The following is a 22,512-nucleotide window of genomic DNA, read 5'->3' as shown; positions in this document are numbered from 1 at the left end:
TTTTCTGGTTTTTCCCATCTCTAGCCAGAGCATACATTTCTTAACAGGAATAATAATAATTTATAATAATCATTTATTATTTATACCCCACCCAACCGGCTGGGTTTCCCCAGCCACTCTGGGCGGCTTCCAGCAGAATATTAAAATACAATGATTCATCCAGTATTAAAAGCTTCCCTAAACAGGGCTGCCTTCAGATATCCTCTAAAAGTCCGATAGTTGTTTATTTCCTTGACATCTGGTGGGAGGGCGTTCCACAGGGCGGGCGCCACCACCGAGAAGGCCCCCTGCCTGGTTCCCTGTAACTTCGCTGACAGTGCAAGGGCAGAGTGCCCTTTCCAGGGTGGGAATTGTTGCTTGAAACTTTGCTCAGGATCCTAGGACACATACAGCTAGTTCCCTATGCCCAGGGAGGGATTTGGGCGTGCGTTAATAAATAAGGATGATTGAAAGACTTTTTTTAAAAAAAAAACCTCATGAATTAGCTAAGGGCAATGTACAAATTAAAACTGCAGCCCACGTTTGAAAGAGAACTTTCAGAAGCAGGCAGTGGAAAGCAGGAGAGGACAGAGCAGGTGTACTGTTCAAAATCCCAAATCCAAATGAGAACACTTCTTTGGGTTGCTAAAACCTGTGTGTGTGTGTGTATGTGTGTGTGCATGTTTAAAACACAATACAAGAAGAAGAAGAAGAAGAGTTGGATTTGATATCCCGCCTTTCACTCCCTTTAAGGAGTCTCAAAGTGGCTCACATTCTCCTTTCCCTTCCTCCCCCACAACAAACACTCTGTGAGGTGAGTGGGGCTGAGAGACTTCAGAGAAGTGTGACTGGCCCAAAGTCACCCAGCAGCTGCATGTGGAGGAGCAGAGAAGCGAACCCGGTTCACCAGATTATGAGACTACCACTCTTAACCACTACACCACACTGGCTCTCAAATACAATACAACTGAAAACTGGAAGCAGAAATCCAGCACAGATGTGCCTTCGATCTTTCCTCTCCTGAACCTGCCTGTGCCCAGACCACTCTCCCCATAAACGGTTCCTCCGGCAACTCACTTGTCCAAATCCTCGCGCGCCACGGCCATGTGGTAGGCTGCCTCCAGCGTCAGGACCCCCTGGAAGAGCTGCAGGGCCAGAGGCAGGTTGGTCTCCACGTTCTCAATGGCGTAGAGCGCGGAGCAGACGCAGTCGGAGGCAGCTTCGTGCAGGTTCGTCGACGTCTTGTCCTGTTGCTGAAAGGCACCGGGGAGGGGGAATTGGGCTTAATTCCCTGCTGCGGAGATCTCATCCAGACCGTGCCCACCACCCCACCCCAGCACAAACACACAGAGAGACGGGTTTTGCTTATGCACACTTTCCTTCCACGAGGACTCCCGTGTAACATCTGCGTAGCCTACGAACAGATACAGTGGTGCCCCGCAAGACGAATGCCTCGCAAGACGGAAAACCCGCTAGACGAAAGGGTTTTCCGTTTTGGAGGTGCTTCGCAGGACGAATTTCTCTATGGGCTTGCTTCGCAAGATGAAAATGTCTTGTGAGTTCCTGCGATTTTTTTTCGCTCCCCACCCCCTTTTTCTAAGGCACTAAACTGCTAATAGCCTTTTAGCAGCTAATCCGCTAATCCCTTAAGCCTTTAATAGCCTTTAATAGCCGCTAAACCGCTAATAGCGCTAATCCGCTAATAGGGTTGCTTCGCAAGACGAAAAAACCGCTAGACGAAGAGACTCGCGGAACGGATTCTTTTCGTCTTGCGAGGCACCACTGTATACGGAACGCAGAAATGACCCGAGACCACCTGCTCAAACAGGGGTCCGAAAAGCAAGGATGCAAAAAGGGTAGAGGGCAGCACCAGACGACAACCAAGGAACAAGTAAAGCGAGGCAAATATGGTCCAGGATACAGAGGGTGGAAAATGCAAGTCTTGGGGGAGAAGGGAAGGGACTGACAGTTCAAAGGAAAGTGATGGAACTCTTTCAAAAACAGCCTTTGGCCAACCCGGGGCCTGTTTTGGACTGCAAAGTCAATCAGGCCCAGCCAGCATGGTTCTTTATTATAAAAGCACCCCCACCCCTTAAAGAAGATTCCCCCCGACCCCCACTTCTGCATCAAACGGGCAGAGACAGTGGGTTCCTGGAGGAGGAGGAGGAGGAGGAGGAGGAGGAGGAGGAGGAGGAGGAAGAGAGTGCTGCTTTTTCCAGCAGATGTGGTTTGACTGCAGGAGGCACTGCAAGCTCTTTTCTGCAGCGCAAATGCTCTGGTGGGCAGGCGGCCCCCACCTCCCAGTAGAGGGTGGGACTAGACAGCCTTTGGGTTCTTTCCAGCTCTTTGACTCCACTGCAGAGGGAGCCCCCTCTTGTTCTGTGAACACGCAGTAAGCTGCAGGCAGGCACAGAAACAGAAAAAGAGGGCACTATGCACACATCACGACTGACTGTATCCTAGTGTAAGACTGGGCCGCTCTCCCTTCAAGATCTGCCCAGATGAGGCCTTTGCAGCAACCAAGGCTGCACTGAAGGCCTCCCAGATGCCATTGTCCCCTGACATGGTGCCAGGCTGACCTCTGCGAGAGACGAGGGACCCTGGAAAACTCACCAGAACCTCAAAGAGCAGAGACAGCAGCTTGCTGTTGGCCATGAAGGTGCTGTCGAGGACGCCCAGGTTGAACCAGCTGCCCAGGCAGCGGAAGATCTTAATGAGCATCTTCTCGTCGTTGCCTGCCTTCTCCACGCAGGTCATCTGCAGGGAAGAAAGGGAAATTGGGAGAAGGAGCTAGGGAGACCTTGCAGTGGTACTGATGGTGCTCAGCACATCCCCAACGATGGAATCTGCACATGTGTGTGCCTGCAATCTGCAGCTCATGTGCAGGTGGCCCTCCAGCTGTTTTGCAGTTGGGCAAGCTGTGCTGGCTGATGGCAGCTGCATGACAAAAGGGGCCTTATGGTCTGTGTGTGTGGTTTGGGAGCTGCATGGTCAGGGAAACAACAATGCTGTCCAGGGTTGTCAAGACTGCGGAGAGAATAACTGGGTGCACTCTTCCCACCTTGGATCAAATCTATGCTGTCAGGTGCCATAAGAAGGCGGCAGAGATATCGCAGGATAGCGCGCACCCCGGAAATGATCTCAGCTTCTGCCTTCTGGAAGAAGGTCCAGGGTTATAAAGGCCAGGACTAGCCGCCTGAGAAACAGTTTCTACGCAAATGCAATTCTGGTTCTAAACGCAGCATAAGGGGTCTCTATTGTATAGTGTATTTTAAAATGGAGTTTCAGAGTTTTTAGGGGGGTTTGAATGTTTCATGTGGTTTTTCAATTTCACTGTTCTGCATGGGACAATGACAATAAAGATATCGTATATGATGCATCGTAGAAGGCTGCTCTTTGCCAGCGCTTGCCCCTCCCTGGGCTGCCTTCCGAGAAGGGGGGGGGGGGTCTGAATTCTGTCTAACGTAACAACTCTCAAGGTTGCCAGCCCCTCTTTCAGTGCCAGCAGAGACAGAAAAGCAGCCAAGGTCTGAAGTGGGATTTACAGAGGGAACCAGGGAATGCAGGACCCAAACAGGAAGCACATTGTGCCAGGAGACAGTCGGTCAGTGGGCAAGTTATTCCAGCTCAGCCCGAGTGACTCAAAAGTGGAGCCTCAGCAAAACCAGGCAGAGAGGCTGAGAGAGACCATGCTGGCCTCAGCAGCTTTGCTGTCTTAGTCAAACACTGAGCCTGGATCACGGCAGGGTGCCAAGGGAAGGGGGGGGGGAATCCCCTCCATTTTAAACTGGGGGAGGGCTGCCCAGCAAAGTCCTGCCACATCCCGTTTGTCCTCAAAGCTCATCCTCTTTTTGAAAAAAGCTGCCGCTATTTCAATGTGGGCTGAAAGCCGTCACCCCCTTAATCGACGAGCGGAATCAACCAAAACTTTAGATGAAGAAGAGGAAAGCTGCAACGCCCAAGTTAATTGACTGCGTAATGTTTAGTTAATTGACCTGGAGAGCGGCATCCAGGCTGCGATTCTCCAGGATATTCTAGCACCAAAAAAATAAATGGGGGGGCAGGTAAACTTGGCCAACGTGCTGGTTCTAACTGGGAGATCAAAAAGAAATGGTCATGGCAGTTAGGGGTTGTAGAAAAAGTTACATAGCGCAACTGACAACTTAAGAGGGGTTAAATCTAAAACGTGACTTTAAGTCACTTGGTCTCCGCTCCTTGAGTTTCTTTTGAGAAGACAGGGAGCAATCCTTCCCCCAGACCTCCCCATTGTGGACAGGCATCACAACCTGAACGGTTTTGGTTCTTAGTTTAAAACCTATAAATTATCTTCATATTGCTGCCTGTGTATTTCCTTCATGATTGTTTGGATTTTGTCCTTTTTCTGTGCATCCACGAGCACCACTGGAGCTAGGTTCGTAGCTATGTCTTACGTGCCTGTACTCTTCTTGTTCAGAGGTTTTTATGCACAGATTGGATACGGCCTAGGACCCTCATACCTACGGGACCACCTCTCCCGGTATGGCCCATGGAGGACCTTAAGGTCCATAAATAGCAACACCCTGGAGGTCCCGGGCCCTAAGGAAGCCAGATCAGCCTCAACCAGAGCCAGGGCCTTTTCAGCACTGATTCCGGCCTGGTGGAACACTCTGTCTCATGAAACCAGGGCCCTGCGGGATCTGATTTCTTTCCGCAGGGCCTGTAAGACAGAGTTGTTCTGCCTGGCCTTTGGCTTGGAATCAACTTGATCCCCTCCCCCTCTTTCCTTTTTCCTTTCTCCTTCTGGGATGGAACTCCTATTTGGGGACTTCCCTGGCTTTTTTCTGGCCCACGTAGGACCAGTCTGGATAGTTGGCCTTGGTGAAGATTTGACGTTTTCATCCCCAAAAAGTTTTTGATTTGAGTTTCAACTGAAATGAGGCTGCATTTTAATGCTGTACTTAATCTTGTTTTTAAGTCGTATTTTAATCAATTGTTTTTATACCTGGTGTTAGCCGTCCTGAGCCCGGTCTTGGCTGGGGAGGGCGGGGTAAAAATATTATTATTATTATTATTATTATTATTATTATTATTATTAACCTGCCATGAATGCTTTAGTTGAGATTCCTGCATTGCAGGGGGCCGGACTAGATGATCCTTGGGGTGCCTTCCAACTCTACAATTCTATGTAATTTTTGCAAAGCTGAAAAAGCTCAATAAATTGAAAAAGGAAAGCAATAGGTCCGTCCCCCCATTACTTTGCAGGCAGCCTATGAGATATCAGGCCCTAGACACAGACACACACCCCAGGAGCATGCAACTTTAAGTTCACAGTCATCCAGGAGGTAGACTAGGCTGAGAGGCCCCAAGTTGCCCACAGAACTCCAGGGCTAAGTGAGGATTTGAAGCCAGACCTCCCTGCCTCCATGCCGAGTTCTCCAGCCACTCCACCCAACCGGCTCCCAGGCCCTCCCTCTTACCAGCAGAGAGACCACCGTGCTGGAGTAGTAAGCCAAGTCTTCGATGATCTCAGTGCGGCGGTTGGCTCCGATGCGCAGGGACCGGCTGTGGACCTCCTCCGGCAGCACAGTCAGGATTTCCAGGAGGAAGGGCAGCGAGGTCACGTCATTGTTGTACCTGGGGTTCCAGGGTGGTGGGGGGAGGGAAGGGAGGAGAAACGTGAGACGTCAATGAAAGGGGACTGCTAGGGGTACCCCCTCCCAGCCCGCCAGCAATAGGGGCCCCCAATTTCTTGACCCCGATTCCAGAAGGTGGCTGTCCTAGCCGGGCAAAAGAGCCTGGGCGATTGCCGAAGAACTACTAATGCTATCTATGCAGGTTTGGACTTGATCTGTCCCTCAGTTAAGCAATCCTGGAAGTCCCATGCAATTATCTTAGTTATCTTAGATAATTAAATGATAGAAAGCAGTGAAAGACGGAAAGGATTTGCTGATACAATTAATAACTGGAATACAAAAATGGGAGGTGTGAGGAGGTCGAGGAAATAAGTTAATGAAAGATAAGGATAAAGATTGGAGGTGTTTTTAATTGTTTGTGTGTTTTTTGTGTTTTTGATGTATTGTGCTTTTGTTTTTGCTTTCTTATTATGTAATTTTTTATTCTTCTCTTTTTTTCTTTTTTGTGTAACTTCTAAACTTCTAATAAATATTATAATAATAAAAAAAAGGAAGTCCCATGCAAGAGCAGGGCCAAGCATGATAAAAATGTTTTCGTGCTTTAAAAACGGGTTACATACGCTTCAGGTTACAGACTCCGCTAACCCAGAAATATTACCTCGGGTTAAGAACTTTGCTTCAGGATGAGAACGGCGGAGCGCGGTGGCAGTGGGAGGCCCCATTAGCTAAAGTGGTGCTTCGGGTTAAGAACAGTTTCAGGTTAAGAACGGACCTCCAGAACGAATTAAGTACTTAACCCGAGGCACCACTGTACACCTTTGATGGCTGCCTGTTTGTGAGCAAACGCTTTAGGTGTTGCTGTTCTTACTAAGCAAACTGTCCCTAAATCAATTTTACTCTTCACCGTTTTCCGTTAAGTTCCAGGCAGGCAGTCGGAACACAACCATGTGCATGAAAAGGCAAAGCACGGACAAACCAACAGGCGGCCCCCAGACCCACTAAACCTCTCCCACCTGTGACACGCAGCTCCCTATGTGGTTGCAGCTCCCTATGTGGTTGGAAGCCGTTTCGAAGGCCGAGAAGAGCAGCTCACGACCACCCCCCCCAAGATAATCTGCATTTACACAGAAGCACCTCATCTGGGTTTACCACTTCAAACACCCGGGGCCATCTCATGTCATCAGCACTTTGCAAAACCATTACAGGGTATAGAAGGTTTAACTGGAGGTGTGAAGTTGGAAGAAGAGGGAGATTTGAAAAGGGAGCCACTTACTTTTCAACCAGTGTGTGCACACAGCCCTTCCAGGAGGCCATCTGTAGGGCGAGGTCTGCTATGGCTAACGCAAGCTGCAAGGGGAGAGAGGCAGTGGGAGAACACAAGTCAGAGACGGGCGCTTCCAGCTAAAAGATGTAGCTTCGCACCACAAGAAACAGTCCGCTGCAATTGCGCCTGGCTTTCGGTTAATGTAAGAGCTGCCTGCTGGATGAGTTCAGACCAAGGGGTCAATCGAGTTCAAGAACACTGCTTGACACTAACCAGCCAGGAAGCCCCCAAGACGGACACGAAGGCTAAAGGCAGGTGCCTGCTGCTGTTCCCCAGTGACTGGCATTCACAGGGAGACTGAGGAAAAGGCAGGGTACCTTTTGAAAGTCCACTGAGCTGCCAGGGCCAATAGGTAATAATATTAATATTAATAATAACAATAACAATAATACATATTTATTTATATCCCGCCCTCCCCAGCCGAAGCAGGGCTCAGAGCGGCTAACAACAGTAAAAGTAACAGAGTTTACATAAAATCACAATCTAGTAATTGAAATACATTCTAAAATCAATTCATTCTAAAATGAATTCAGAATCAAATTAATGGCAACCATTGGGGTGGGGTGCTATGAGGATTACAAAAGGAAGGGGTCAGACTGTGCCTTGGCCAAAGGCCTGGTGGAACAGCTCTGTCAAGTCCCGCAGGGCCCTAGTCTCTTGGGACAGAGCGTTCCACCAGATCGGGGCCACGGCCGAAAAAGCCTGGCTCTGGTTGAGGCCAGCCTAACCTCCCTGTGGCCCGGGACCTCCAAGATGTTATTGTTTGAAGACCGTAAGGTCCTCTGTGGGACATACCAGGAGAGGCGGTCCCGTAGGTACGAGGGTCCTAGGCCAGATAGGGCTTTAAAGGTTAAAAGAACATCAGATGGGCCTGCAGGTTCAAGCCAGCATCCCATCTAGCCCAGAATCCTGTTCTCACAGTAGCTAACTAGATGCAAGCAGGACCCGCACACAAGAGCCCTCTCCGCTCCTGTGGTTTCCAGCAACTGGTATTGTTCAACTGGTTTCAATGGGAGGCATACTACCTCCGACAGTGGAGACAGCACACGAACCAACCCAGCCAGTAACCAGCGATAAAAGATACCCCTCCGTGAAGCCCCCTTGAAAAGCCATCCCGGCCGGTGGCTGCCTTCTGAAATGGCCACTCGCTCCCCACAAACGTGGGGCTCCCTTCTCACCTGGGTGACGATGACAGGGGACATGTCTTTCAAGTTCTGGATGTGGGTGAGCAGCGAGTCCCGGAGCGAGACGTGGGAGTCCGTCGGGAGCTCGTAGAACGAGGTCTGGATCTTCATCTTCATGGTCTGAGCGGCAAAGTAGCAGGATTCCACATCCTGCCGGATCTGCAGCAACTGATCCGAGATCTCCCAGGCGTGGACCTTGGGGAGAAACAAAGGGGGAATGATGCCATCAAGGGCAGAAAAGGCAGGTGGGGTGTGTGTGTGTTTATCAGCAGCTTCAAGCTCCAAAGAACTTGTTTCATAGATCAGCTGCAAAAGACAGCCAGCGAAGGAGTTCCCCGATATCCTGAAAGACCCTAAAAACTTGTATGCTTTCAGTTATTATTATTCAGTTATTAGATTTTTAATTATTCTCCTGGTAGGTGTCCCAGATTTGGAAGTGAATGGCATGGGGAAGACAGGGAAATACTGGAGATGTAAAGATTTGACTTTGAAAAGCTGGATTGAGTCCATCCAGTTTGCTGAATTAATTAAACAGTTTTAACAGCATTTTGAATAAACATGCAATTGATTGTTACTGTTTTCACTGTGTTAGGAACTTCCTTAGTGGGCTGCGCTGCTCTGAGCCCGGCCTTGGCTGGGGAGGGCGGGGTATAAATAAAAAAATATTATTATATTATTATTATTACTATTCTGAACTATGCTTTTCATAGGTCGGGGTGTGCTGGGGATGAGTTTATGGAACCAGCCAAGGGAGCAGGGCCCCAAAATGTTTGGGAATCCCTGCTCTACAGCAGGCTGACAGATAGGGCGCAATGCAAAACTAGTAGCAAGTCTGTTTGAGGCCACTAAAGGGGCAGCATCAAGTCTCCTGGGCAACAGACCACCAGGCCTCCTGCAGAAGCGCCTGCTCTGTGCGTGGCCCCCCCCCCACTTCCTGCTCCTTGGGTAGACGGATTTGGCTCCCACCCTTGGCTCTCCTTGGCATGCCTGGACTTGGCTGCCCCAGACGATACAATACGATAATCTTTATTGTCACTGTCCCATACAGAAAAACAAAATTGAAAAAAATCTACATCAGACATTCAAAAGCCAACAAGCCTGCTATCCCAACCTGTTTAGCCCCCTAAAAACTCTGATACCCCATAATTAAATACAATATACTCCCACAGAGACTACCTTACACTGCGTTTAAAAACAAAATCGCATTTGGATAGAAACTGTTTCTCAGGCGGCTAGTCCTGGTCTTTATAACCCTGGACCTTCTTCCAGAAGGCAGAAGCTGAGATCATTTCCGGGGTGCGCACTATCCTGCGCTGTCTCTGTAGCTTTCTCATGGCACCTGGAAGCATAGATTTGATCCAAGGTGGGAAGAGTGCGCCCAATTATTCTCTCCGCAGTCTTTACAACCCCAGACCTTGATCTCTCCTCCTCACCCTGGACGGAGGGCTCTGGGGTTCCAGATGTTGGTGTGCAACCAACTCTGACCACCATCACCATCCAGTTCCGGCCCCTATTCTGCCAGGGACCCATGCAGCTCTCATACACCGTGCTGCATGGACACAAACCTCGACAAAACTCTGCTTTCCTTCTCCTCCTGGGAACGCCCTACAACTCTTGTAAGACTACTGGTCATTTGTGGTGCTGTGGGGACGGCTTTCTCCTCCCTACCTGGGATGGAGTGCAAAATGAGTTGCATTTCTCCCTTTATTTTTTTTTTTTTTTAATTTTATTGGAATTTTATTTACAATATGACACAACCGCCCCCAACCCCCCAATACACAAATCCACCCTCATTAAACGTGAACATAACATGCAACAATACAAACAAACAACTAAAAGACTTCCTTTATCCTTTAAGGCAAAGAGGAAACACCCACAACACAGCCTTCACACCCACTCTCTTTTCCGGGGCACCCATCTCGCTATCCTTTCAGTCCCAGGCAGGATGTTACAACACCATCCTCAAGAAAAAGGGAAGGAGAAGATGTAGAAAAATGAATAAATCCAAGGGGCTGGCACACATGCGCGTGCACACACACACACACACACACACACACCGTGACTGTACAGCATGTAAAACTGTAATTGACAGATCTGTTCCCTTTTAATGGTGCCGTAGAGTTAAAGATATGGTTTTCCCAGTAGTGATGTATGGAAGTGAGAGCTGGACCATAAAGAAGGCTGATCGCCGAAGAATGGATGCTTTTGAATTCTGGTGCTGGAGGAGACTCTTGAGAGTCCCATGGACTGCAAGAAGAGCAAACCTATCCATTCTGTTGTTGTTTTTTTAATATATAATTTTTATTCAGTTTACAAATAAGACAAATTAATACAATTCAAACAATTTATAAAACCATTCTCTCATTTTTTGACTTCCCTCATCTTGGCTGGTACTCCTTCCCTTCTCAATTCAAACCTATCCATTCTGAAGGAAATCAGCCCTGAGTGCTCACTGGAAGGACAGATCCTGAAGCTGAGGCTCCAATACTTTGGCCACCTCATGAGAAGAGAAGACTCCCTGGAAAAGACCCTGATGTTGGGAAAGATGGAGGGCACAAGGAGAAGGGGACGGCAGAGGATGAGATGGCTGGACAGTGTTCTCGAAGCTACCAGCATGAGTTTGACCAAACTGCGGGAGGCAGTGGAAGACAGGAGTGCCTGCCGTGCTCTGGTCCAGGGGGTCACAAAGAGGCGGACACGACTAAACAACAATCACAACTGCAAAAAAGGGAGAGGAAATGAAAGCAGTCACCTCAGCCTGCAGGAGGAATCGTATAAAGTTGCAAGCATCATTGAGGGCACAAGAACTCAGGGGAAGCCAAAGGGGACTCCAGTTCCCATCAGCCAGCAAGACAAATGGTCACAGAATCATAGAGTTGAAAGCAAGGTGGATTTGATTTAAATCAAATCGGTCTAAATCACGATTTAAATCACCAGTTAGTAAGACTTGATTTAATTTTTTTTTTTACAGAAAGACTCATTCTTGCTGGTATAATCTTAATATTTGCAACCAGATGAAGCTTTCGTTTTTGGATTAAATCTTCAGAGCAGTTTTTACAATTAGGTCAAAAATTACTGATTTGGTTATGCTGCTAGAAATACACAGACCAATAATTATGAAATTATTGGGAGGTTTAATAAATTAACTGTTTTTATTTAGACAACTTTTCTGCTGTAGTTTATTGGAAGGAGAAAAACAAACATTTCCCTAATAACTATTTATTTAACTAAAACAATAACATCATAGCATATGTATCCAGGTTTGTTAACTGATGTGGTTAAACATTTTTTAAAAAAAAAACTCAGACTGAGTTTTAGCACACATGAAAAACTTAAAACAAATCCTTATTTCCTAATGAATAGCCTTTGGACTATAATGTAACTTAAATAGAAAACTACCTTTAGAAATATTTTTTCTCCTAAAGCATATTATTTTAAAAATCTGATTTAAATAAAAAAATCCGATTTAAATTTTAAAAATCTGATTATTATTTTTCAAATCATTGATTCTTATCCACCCTGGTTGAAAGGGACCCGAGGGTCATCTAGTCAAACCCCTGCAGTGCAGGATTGAACCTGCAACCTCGGCATTATCAGCACCACGCTCTAAGCAACTGATGCGCTTTGCAGTCCAGCAGCGTCCATAGGGCACCACATTGGCTACCCACTGACGATCTTTTGCAAAAATGGCTCTCGGGAGGATCTGAAATGCCCAAACAGACAAAAAAAAGCAGCAGGAGAGAAAGAATTGGGCTTTTTTAAAAAAAATATATGTCTTGCTGCTGCCTTGGGAAAGTTTGTAGGAATCACCACGGGAAGTTTATTTGCGGCAAACAAGCTATTTGGAGGATGGAGCTGAAATATTGATGAGTTTTCAGACAAGGAGACCTTGCGCTAGAAACCCAATTCCCAAAGCGATTCTTAACTGTTGTAGGAGGGTAGATTGCATGTATGTACCACAATTCTATTTAGAATCCAGAAAGCAACCTGCCGCACTCTTCTGCGTTTGGCTGCAAGACTGAGATTTGGGGTATCCCCATCAGTTGTGGGGATTGCTGCCCACCTGCCTCCTGGGGAGGCCACAAGACCGCTCAAAGCTGCCCCCAGGTCACAGTCTTGGTTGGGGAAGAACATAATTTACTTCTCCTTTATGGGTTTGGAGATTTATAAACCGCCTTCCAGGGCACACCACCATGTTCTCAAAGCAGTTGACAACCAGTTTTAAGCACATCCAAGGTGAATAAACATAGGGAAAGCAAAATGTCCCTTAGGGAAAGATCTGAAATATTTTCCTTGAAGCTTGAATTTGTTTTATTCTGGATTGTTTTATTTGAAGTTATAATTTGTTGTAAATTGCTTTGAGATTTTTTTCCTTTAAAATATAAAGAAATATAGAAACGAAATAATAATAATAATAATTTCATTGCAAAAGAAAATGGCACCTAGGCATTCCGTGGTGGCAACTGTAACCTAGATGCAAGGTGCCATTTGGCGATTGCATTATATATCTGAGTTTCTAACACCCTGTGGAAGATTGTTGAGCCACTAGATGCTGTCTCGTGCAGGAGGAGAAAAGAACCATTGACTCAAGTGCATTTGGAGGTTGGAGGATGGATGGTGGCTAACAGATTGAGGTTGAATCCTGACAAGACAGAAGTACTGTTTTGGGGGGACAGGGGGCTGGCAGGCGTAGAGGATTCCCTGGTCCTGAATGGGGCAACTGTGCCCCTGAAGGACCAGGTGCGCAGCCTGGGAGTCATTCTGGACTCACAGCGGTCCATGGAGGCGCAGGTCAAATCTGTATCCAGGGCAGCTCCATCTGGTACGCAGGAGGAGACCCTCCCTGCCTGTGACTGTCTCACCAGAGTGGTGCATGCTCTAGTTATCTCTCGCTTGGACTACTGCAATGTGCTCTACGTGGGGCTACCTTTGAAGGTGACCCAGAAACTACAACTAATCCAGAACGCGGCAGCCAGACTGGTGACTGGGAGCGGCCGCCGGGACCATATAACACCGGTCTTGAAAGACCTACATTGGCTCCCAATACATTTCTGAGCACAATTCAAAGTGTTGGTGCTGACCTTTAAAGCCCTAAACGGCCTTGGCCCAGTAAAGCTGAAGGAGCGTCTCCACCCCCATCGTTCTGCCCGGACACTGAGGTCCAGCTCCGAGGGCCTTCTGGCGGTTCCCTCACTGCGAGAAGCCAAGTTACATGGAACCAGGCAGAGGGCCTTCTCGGTAGTGGCGCCCGCCCTGTGGAACGCCCTCCCATCAGATGTCAAAGCGATAAACAACTACCTGACATTCAGAAGACATCTGAAGGCAGCCCTGTTCAGGGAAGTTTTTAATATGTGACATTTTAGTGTATTTTTCATCTTTGTTTGAAGCCGCCCAGAGTGGCTGGGGAAACCCAGCCAGATGGGCGGGGTACAAATAATAGATGATGATGATGATGATGATGACGATTTGAAGAGGCCCTTGGTGGGGAATGTGCCACAGCAGCTAGCAAAGAGCCACTTTTGTCTAGTTGTCCTGGGCTAAGTAACAACGGAGGCTACAAGCATAGAAAGTGGCCTCTGGCCCACTGAGCCAACCCCTGGCCTATGCCAACTAGGAGTGAGTCTCCAAAAAGGGAGGCGAAATGTTCTGGGTTGCTCTTGTCTAACACATCACTGCCTCCAGTAGTGAAATTGGGTGGTGGGTGTCGGCCGAAACGGGAGTAAAAACTGTGCTACAGAGAAACAAGAGGGAGGTTATCAGCGTGCTCAAGAGGGAGCAGATTTGCAAAGCACAAAAAAATAAATAAATCCAAAATTTACAATATCTATTTAAACAAAAAACCCAGCCTAATGACAACAGCATCTGCATCTTTGGTAGTCATGAAATGTTAGTGATTAGTTGGAAGAGCAAAATGGGAATCAGGAGGAACAGAGGTTTGGGCCAGCTGGCAGACTCTGTTGGGAGTTGTGGTCAAAATCGTCTAGTTTATAGCATCCTGGAGGAGCAGAATGGTTGTCTAGGCCTAAACCAGTGGTGTCCAAACTTTTTTCAAAGACGGCCAGATATGATGAAGTGAAGGGCCGTGGGGGCCGACCAAAGTTTAGGATTGAAGTTGTTGAGCTTTTTAGGGGCCGTATTAAACCGACCGGTGGGCCGGGTTAGACCCCTGAAACGGACTTTGGACATGCCTGGCCTAAAGCATTGGTGAGAGGGGTGAGGATACTCTGAAAGGATTTCAGCCCAAGGGGGACAGGTGAACCTTTCAATAAAATGCCTCAATCCAGGATACTATAAGCTAGACGGACTTTTTATTATTTTTCTGCTTGGTATCTTCTTCCCCAGGCATCTAGCCGACACCTGATTTTTAGTTTCCCCCACGCACTGTTCTCCTCGCCACTCTCCTCTTATTTTCAGACATTTCTCTCTATCCCCTCCTAACCCTTCCTCGACACGGGGAATAATTTGAACAAGGCCTTTCAAAAGAAGAACTCAAGCATCTTTCTCAGAGCTAGAGATCAACTCTGCAACATATGCAGCAACTGTCGTGAGAAGAGCAGCTCTGAGCATGTGCAGAGTTTCTTCCCCCCCCCCTCAACACTAAGGGGCTGCAACTGGCAGCCAATCACTGGAGTGGGGGGGGCGGGCTTCCCACATCAGGTGACTCTCAGGTAAGGCCCGAATACTGCCTGGGCCAGCACTGCAGAGCCCCTCTCTTCCCTGGGATGTCTGGATCTCAGCCGCTACGCTCCCCCTCCCAGCTTCCTCTTAAATACTGCAAATCCCTTTGCACCTCCTGCCTACATGCTCTAGTCAAGAATGAAACTGGATCGCCATGCACAACCCCCCCAACAGATTAGGAGTAATAAAAATATATTGAAGGGCTTGAATGGAAACCAGTTTTGGGAACAGGGTGGAATGTCCTCCTTCGGCGGCGCCTCCTGACTCGCTCCTGTGCAAGTTCGAAATGCTGCTGAAAATGCATTAATCTGGAGGCTGCGAGTGGGCCTGGCTTTGTCCCGAAAGCCACCCAGCAGGCAAATGCGCAAAAGAGCCCAGGGCGACGCCTGAAAGTGAATACGGAGGAACCAAGGGAAGAGAGTTCTCCACAGGCAAGAGTGTCTCGTTTCCCTGAAAGTGGAAACGGGATCCTTCAAGTAGGTCGGCGCCTCTGCCAACCCTCCTGCTCACACCAGCAATCGAAGAGAGGACCTGTACTCTAACCAAGTGCAATGGGCTTAGATGGCACTATAAAAAGGGGGAAAGTATTTCCTATGGAGGGGGCGCGGGTGGTGCTGTGGTCTAAACCACTGAGGCTCTTCGGCTTGCCGATCATCAGAAGGTCGGCGGTTCGAATCCCCGCAACAGGGTGAGTTCCCGTTGCTCGGTCCCTGCTCCTGCCAACCTAGCAGTTCGAAAGCACACCAGTGCAAGTAGATAAATAGGTACCGCTCCGGCGGGAAGGTAAACGCCGTTTCCATGCGCTGCTCTGGTTCGCCAGAAGCGGCTTAGTCCTGCTGGCCACATGACCCGGAAGCTGTACGCCGGCTCCCTCGGCCAGTAAAGCAGGATGAGCGCTGCAACCCCAGAGTCAGCCACGACTGGACCTAATGCTCAGGGGTCCCTTTACCTATTTCCTATGGAGGGAGAAGTCTAGGAGACAAAACGCCTAGAGAGATTTGGCCTTGGAGGCCAGGAATTGAACGTCAACAAGGAAGACTCTCGCGGGGAGGACAAGGACCTCTCTCGGCCACAGCACCAAAGTGGAGGGCCAGCCAGACCTCAGATGCCTACTAGGACAGACCCTTTAACACCACACTCTTCTGATTCAGCCAAATGGGAAGCATCATGGGCAAACCCACACAAGTGACACGGCTGCATCCACATGGCCATGGTGCCCAGAATCGATTGTGAAAGTTGCAGCTCCAAACATCTGGAGAGCAGCAAGCTAAGGGAGACTGATTTGGATCACCAGCAAGTTCCACGGGACAGCGCTTCACACGATCAAAGAGTGGCTATAAAGTTCTTTGCACAGCAGAACTGGAACAGAATCAAACAAAGAGCAAAATACCGGCATGCAGAACAGAAAAGGCTCGACGTGCCAGAGTCAGCATTTTTGCTCAATCATCTCACTCACGACAATTGCTCATCTTCGGTCATGTCTGCCCCTCTAGGTGAGAGGAAGAGAGGTGATGCCAGGGTGATGCCCAATCCTGCGGGGACAGCTCTTACACTGGACGGCAGCAATGAATCATCAGGGCGAAAATACAAAATAAATAAATAAGGAACCAAAAGATTCCTGCATTGCGGGGGGGGCGGGGGGCGGGTTGGACTAGATGACCCTTGTGATCTCTTCCAATGCTGCAATTCTATGAGTCCCACGTTCCTCCAGGTGCCTGGGTCCTCAGCCACTTAGGTCTCCAAAGGCTAGGTGCCAATGAGGTTCTTGCAATTTATGCAAGCGAGATTATGTTCTCTCTCGGTCTAACTCAGGTGTAGGCAACCTAAGGCCCGGGGGCTGGATGAGGCCCAAACGCCTTCTAAATCTGGCCCGCGGATGGTCCGGGAATCAGCGTGTTTTTACATGAGTAGAATGTGTCCTTTTATTTAAAATGCATCTCTGGGTTATTTGTGGGGCATAGGAATTGGTTCGTTTTATTTTTTCAAAATATAGTCCGGCCCCTCACAAGGTCTGAAGGACAGTGGACCGGCCCCCTGCTGAAAAAGTTTGCTGACCCCTGGTCTAACCCATCTCACAGAGTTATGAGGATTAAAGCCTGGGGTGGGTGGGTGTGTCTTGTATACTGCCCACACTTGCAAGGGGAAGGGATAGGATAAAAATGTATGGGAGACAAGATTGAAAGAAAAGTCGGTTTGTCCAAGCTTACCAGGCGAGTTTCCAGCAAAGGTAAGATTTGAAAGAAAGACATTGGCTCACAGGCTATTTCATGCAGCTTGGCTGGTTAGTGCATGGTTCTGAGGTTGCTGGTCTGACCCCCCCCCCCCCCAAAGAGCTAAATGATCCTCAGGTTTCCTTCCAACTCTATGAGTCTAAGCCACTAGGCTTATTCTCAGCTTGGGAGGCATCTTTAACGTACCATCTCTAGAACATAGGCTGCTTGTGTTTCTAGTTAACTGGAGCAAAGTCTTTGGTCACCTTAAAATGTAAACCTACTACTGTATACATTTACTGGAAAATAAGCTCCACTGGATTTAGCGGGAGGATTTACCAGGTAAGCACATGCACTCATATTAACGCATGTATAAAAATGACACATATGCATTCTGGGCATGCCTGAACCTACCTTTTTCTATTTCTCCTTTAGATACCTTAAAATGGACTCAAACACATGCCTGTTTTTAGTATGGAAGGGTTAACCCCTCCCATCCCATAGGATCTATCCTTTACTCACTTCCTTACCTACAAAAGCACATACAGTGGTACCTCGGGTTAAGAACTTAATTCGTTCCAGAGGTCCATTCTTAACCTGAAGCCCCACTTTAGCTAATGGGGCCTCCTGCTGCCGCCGGAGCATGATTTCTGTTCTCATCCTGAAGCAAAGTTCTTAACCCGAGGTACTATTTTTGGGTTAGCAGAGTCTGTAAGCTGAAGTATCTGTAACCTGAAGTGTCTGTAACCCGAGGTACCACTGTATCACAATAAATCTGTCAGTCATTAAATGCCAAAAGGCACAATTATTACTGTGTGTCGCAGCTGGACACTTTCCCTACTTGTAGGATATTTGAACAAGCCTAAATCCTCCAAAGCACATGATTCTGAAAGATAAAGAGTAGATTTGGGGTTTAAGAAGCGTCCCAAGAGCCCAGTGGCACACCAGTTGTCCTCCTTGAATGACTGCGGGAGAGAAAAGCAAAGTAAGAACTTTCTTAGAAGACCAGCCCGGCATGCATTGTGCAGTAAACCAGAAATGGGATTTTTTTGTTGTTGAGATGAGCAGTCCTTTGTATTGGGCCCTAAAGCTGCAAACCCAGAGGTGAGAGAAGTGCAAGGAGTCTGCGCCCAGAATATTTTAAAATTACGATTCAACAAGTTCTAAACACTGGCTGTTTTATTATGTAATTCTACTGCCGTTGAAGAACTTTCAGTGCTTTTACAACTGACTAGTTATTATTTATGAATACTGTTTATGAATTTTGACTGTGAATTGCCCTGGAATATATATTATGAGCGTTGTTTATATGCATGTGGTGCAGTGGTTAGAGTGCTGGGCCAGGTGGGACCAGGGTTCAAATCTCCACTCAGCCATGAATCAAACTGGATGATCTTGGGGCCAGTCACCAACTCTAAGCCTAACCTACCTCACAGGGTTGTTGTGAGGATAAAATGGGGGAAAGGAGAACTATGTACTTTGAGTTCCTGTTTTGTATGTATTAATAAGTAAGCAAAATAAAATAACTATCCTATAAATAAATAGCATTTCCCAGAAGTGAGCTGGGGGACGGGACGGGAATTACAGCCCACATGGTCAGAGCAGTTCCCAAAGTAGTCCTGCAGTAAAACTAGTTGCATACCAGAGCTTTAGCACGCTCATATTGACGGTAATCCCCAAAAGGGAGTCCACTTGTTTCGTGGAATTTCTGGTGCTCTAAAATAGTGAAATTGGGTCCATGGCAGAGGCTAGAAGACAGGTCTAACTGGGCCACACTGGCTTTGCAACTATCTTTAGATATGGGCGCGACTCCCAAGAATGCACCCAAACCTTATCAACATTTGCAGGGAGAAGTTACCTTACACTCCGCCACCCACTGCAGTGGCTTCCTCCCAGCTCCCTAGGCCGGGCAAAGAAGAAATCAGGACGAGATCAGTTGCATTCAAGCTATTAAGAAGCCAGTAACCATTCAGGCTCCTTTGGCTCCAAGCTGCTGCCCTGCGTGGAATCTGTAAACTGTAGCTCTGGTCTCTGAAACCTGTAGCTCTGGTCTCTGAAAGCAACTTACAGCTTCCCAGGGAGAAACTGCAAGACCAGGAGAGGGAGGCAAAGTACAAGCAGCTTTCCTTATCTCACACACATTTGAGTTTCGCAACCGGGCAAAAATGCAGGCTCAAGGCCCGTGCTAAAGTAAAAGGGGCTAGATTTTCTTCCTACCCTCCACGAATGAAGCCTGGGCTTCTGAGCATTCAGAGGCAGGCTTAGAGTTTCAAAGGCAGGGAACTTGCATAAGCTACCACAACACAAACCAGGCCCGTTTCAGAATAATCCAGGCATGCAAGCTTGCCGCTGGGAGGAATAAAAGGAAGTTAAGTCTCCCCCTGGTGTCACAACCCAGAGCAGCTGGACAGAAACGCACCATGGCAAAAATTAGAGATAAGGGAAACCATCAGGACTGAGGCCAAGAGAGACAACTTTTCCACAGCCTCGGGGATTTAAGCAGCGTACTACAACAAGGGACATGACCGACACTCCCAAATCAATAAGATTTGCTTTTTAATCCAAACAGCTTGTCAAACTACACAGGTTGCAGCGAAGTATCTCTGTGTGTTTTTTAAAACCAGGGTTTATTTTGAGAGAAGCATTAGCACCATGATTCAGTTTTTTATGTTTATGGCACAGCACGAATTGACAACACACACATTTGCTTAGCTCTGCATAAATCCATGCCAAGTGCTGAAGAATCCGTGTGCGATGCCAAGAGATCTGTCACAACAGTTACGTCTATGGTATCTACATCTTCAACTCCTCAGAACTGGGCTAGGATCAAGCTAAGGTGCTTCCAACACTCGTTTTGAACTGTAATCCCCACCTCTTCTGCAGAGGAGTGCCATGACTTGCACCGCAAAGTGCACAGCCAGTTAAATCCGATGCCTGAAACTTCTCTCACGCACCAAGGAAACAGCAGCAGCTCTCCAAAGAGGACTACGGTTACTCATCTACAGAATAAGCCTCCGGGCCTACTTCTCCAGCACCCATGCTGCGGCGGTTGCAAAAGAAGTAGAATGAAAAAGGGTGCTGGGTGTGGACAGTTGTGAAGGTGCAAGCCAGTCCCCTTACATGCAGTTGGGAGCACGAGAGAAAGGGAAGGGCTTGGATTCTACCCGATTGAGAAGACACTGCTCAGGAACCCACCTTTGCCCGGGACCCTGCAAGGCCTCTGAAGAAGCCGCCTTAAAACTCATCACACGGGAACTAACCGGCATTCTGCAAAAGCCCCAAGTCTACTCATATCCCAAAGCCGCTTCCCATATCCAACATCCCTGGAGGCCTGGCACACACACACCCCATCAAGCCTTCCGAGCGGCACCCTCCCAGAATCCCCCGCAGCAACTTTCCTCACCCGACCTCTGCCCAACCCTCTGGCACCCCTCCTTGCCTCTGGCTGCCCTGGCATTTGCTTCCCACGCCCCTCTCCTGCCCAGACCCAACAGCCCCAGCTTATCCCTCCCTCCCAGGGTCTCTCCTCCTGGTCCCCCTCGGCCCAATCCCACAGGGTCCTTCTGACTTTCTTTGGCTTCAAAGACCCTTCTCACCCCCATCCCGTGGGTAGGAGGCCCAAGCCCTTCCTGACTGCAACCGTCCCAAGCGACTTGGGGCAACAGAGCACAATTATTAATTATTATTATTATTATTATTATTACTACTACTACTATTACTATTCTAGTTTCGGAGCTCCTTTCCCCACCTGTTTCCACGACCCTCTCCTGACCCTCACCAATCCTCCCACCACCACGCCTGGCCCTCTGCCCCCCCCATATTATTATTACTACTACTACTACTATTCCAGTTCCTGAGCTCCTTTCTCTGCCTCGACCGTCCCCTGACCCTCCCCAATCCCCCACCACCACACCTGGCCCTCTGCCCCCCCAATATTATTATTATTACTAATACTACTATTCTACTTTCTGATCTCCTTTCCCCATGCTGTCTCCATGGCCCACCTCGACCCTCCCCAATCCCCACGACCACCACCATGCCTGGGCCCCTGCCCCCCACATTATTACTACTACTACTACACTACTATTCCAGTTTCTGAGCTCCTTTCCCCGCCTGTCTCCATGGCCCGCCTCGACCCTCTCGTGAGCCTCCCCGATCCCCCCCCCCAACCACCCCCACGCCTGGCCCTCTGCCCCCACGTGCGCCCTGGCCTGGGGAAGCCTCCTTCCCTCCATGCGCCTTGGTGAGCCTGGGCTGCTCTTCCCCTTTCCCTCCCCACACCCCACCCCCACATAGGGGGGGGGCGTTTCGCCGCCTTCCTCTCCCCTCTGCCCTCCCCCCAATCCCCCCCCCCGCCCGCCGCTCACCGATCTCTGCAGCTCCCCGAGCCAGAGGCTGGCGCGCTCCTTGCCGCTGGGGTCCGGGTCGTGGTACAGGGCCTGCACGGCCTGGTACACCACTTGCAGGTTGGGCTTCCCGCCTCCGCCAGAGCCGCCGCCGCCACCGCCGCCTCCGCCCGTGCCGGGTCCCGGGCAGCCGCCGCCTCCGCCACCAGGATCCATCCCTCCTCTTCCTCCTCCTCAGGCCTCCTCAGCCATTACCGGGAGAGGGAAGAAGAAGAAGCAGCAGCAGCAGCAGCGGAGGCCTCGCCCCCCCCCCCGCCGCGGAAGAAACCGCGCCCCGTCAGCCGCCCGCCGCGTGAGGGGAGAAAGTTCCAGCGCCCTCGGCCCAGGCCCCGGCAGCGGAAAGGCCCACGCCGCCCGACTCCCCTTACCCGAGGGGCTGAGGGAAGGAAAAGAGCCCCGCGGAAGGAGGAAGAGGGGGGGAAAAACCACCCGCGCGGCCCAGCGAAGCAGCGAAGGCCCCGTCCTGCCCCGTCCTTTGCTGGCTCGCGGCGCTCCCGCCCGGAACCGACGGCAACCGACGACGCACTTCCGGGCGGGCGGGCGGCGGGGGGCCGCCGCCAAAGGCGTCCGGGCGGCAGCACGCGCCCGGCCGGAAGTGGCCCGCCCTGCGCCGGGAGGCGGGAAAAAGGGAACCGGCCCTTCTCTCTCTCTCTCTGTGTGTCTCCTCACTAATAATGGGAGACGGGACCAGCCTTTCAAAATAAAATAAAATATCATACTGTTGTTGTTGTTATTATTATTGGGCTGTTCCTGGAACAGCTGGTTTGGCAGGCAGAAGTTCAACAGCTGCAGCGCACGTGGGGGGGTTAAAGAAAATCTTCCCTCTTATCTGGCTTGCTGCGCCCTTCTCTGTGTGTGTCTCTGTGTCTCCTCACTAATAATGTGAGAGGAGACCAGCCTTTAAAAATAAAATAAAATATCATACTGTTGTTGTTGGGCTGTTCCTGGAACAGCTGGCTTGGCAGGCAGGAGTTCAACAGCTGCAGCGCATGTGGGTGCGTGGGGGGTAAAAAAAACCACCCTCTTATCTGGCTTGCTGCGCCTGTTGGATTTGTACCTGCTTCAAAGAGCAACCTGGCCAGGAAAGGATCATTTTTATATGTTGATGCTGCCTCTGCA

The 22,512-nt window shown here is 49.2% G+C and overlaps 1 protein-coding gene across 2 annotated transcripts in view; it reads right to left on the bottom strand.

Moving 5' to 3' along the window:
• TNPO3 (transportin 3) overlaps nt 1–21,922 on the bottom strand; it is a 45,574-nt gene extending 23,652 nt beyond the window's left edge. Inside the window, exons 1-6 of one of the 2 annotated variants that reach the window (XM_083401905.1) lie at nt 21,355–21,922; nt 8,094–8,294; nt 6,865–6,938; nt 5,436–5,592; nt 2,593–2,736; nt 1,057–1,232 (exon numbers count right to left, since the gene is read on the bottom strand). In XM_083401905.1, the coding sequence (XP_083258031.1) occupies nt 1,057–1,232; nt 2,593–2,736; nt 5,436–5,592; nt 6,865–6,938; nt 8,094–8,294; nt 21,355–21,549 (947 nt within the window). In that variant the 5' untranslated portion in view covers nt 21,550–21,922. The remainder of the gene's footprint in view (nt 1–1,056; nt 1,233–2,592; nt 2,737–5,435; nt 5,593–6,864; nt 6,939–8,093; nt 8,295–21,354) is intronic. The other variant, XM_083401904.1, reaches the window with a different exon arrangement.
• Between the last annotated feature and the right edge of the window lie 590 nt (nt 21,923–22,512).

Source organism: Podarcis tiliguerta (assembly GCF_965153285.1).
Source record: "Podarcis tiliguerta genome assembly, chromosome: 10".
NCBI classification, from domain to species: Eukaryota; Metazoa; Chordata; class Lepidosauria; order Squamata; family Lacertidae; genus Podarcis; species Podarcis tiliguerta.
Note: the sequence above shows the minus strand (reverse complement) of the source record. Positions and strands in the feature narration are given on the sequence as shown.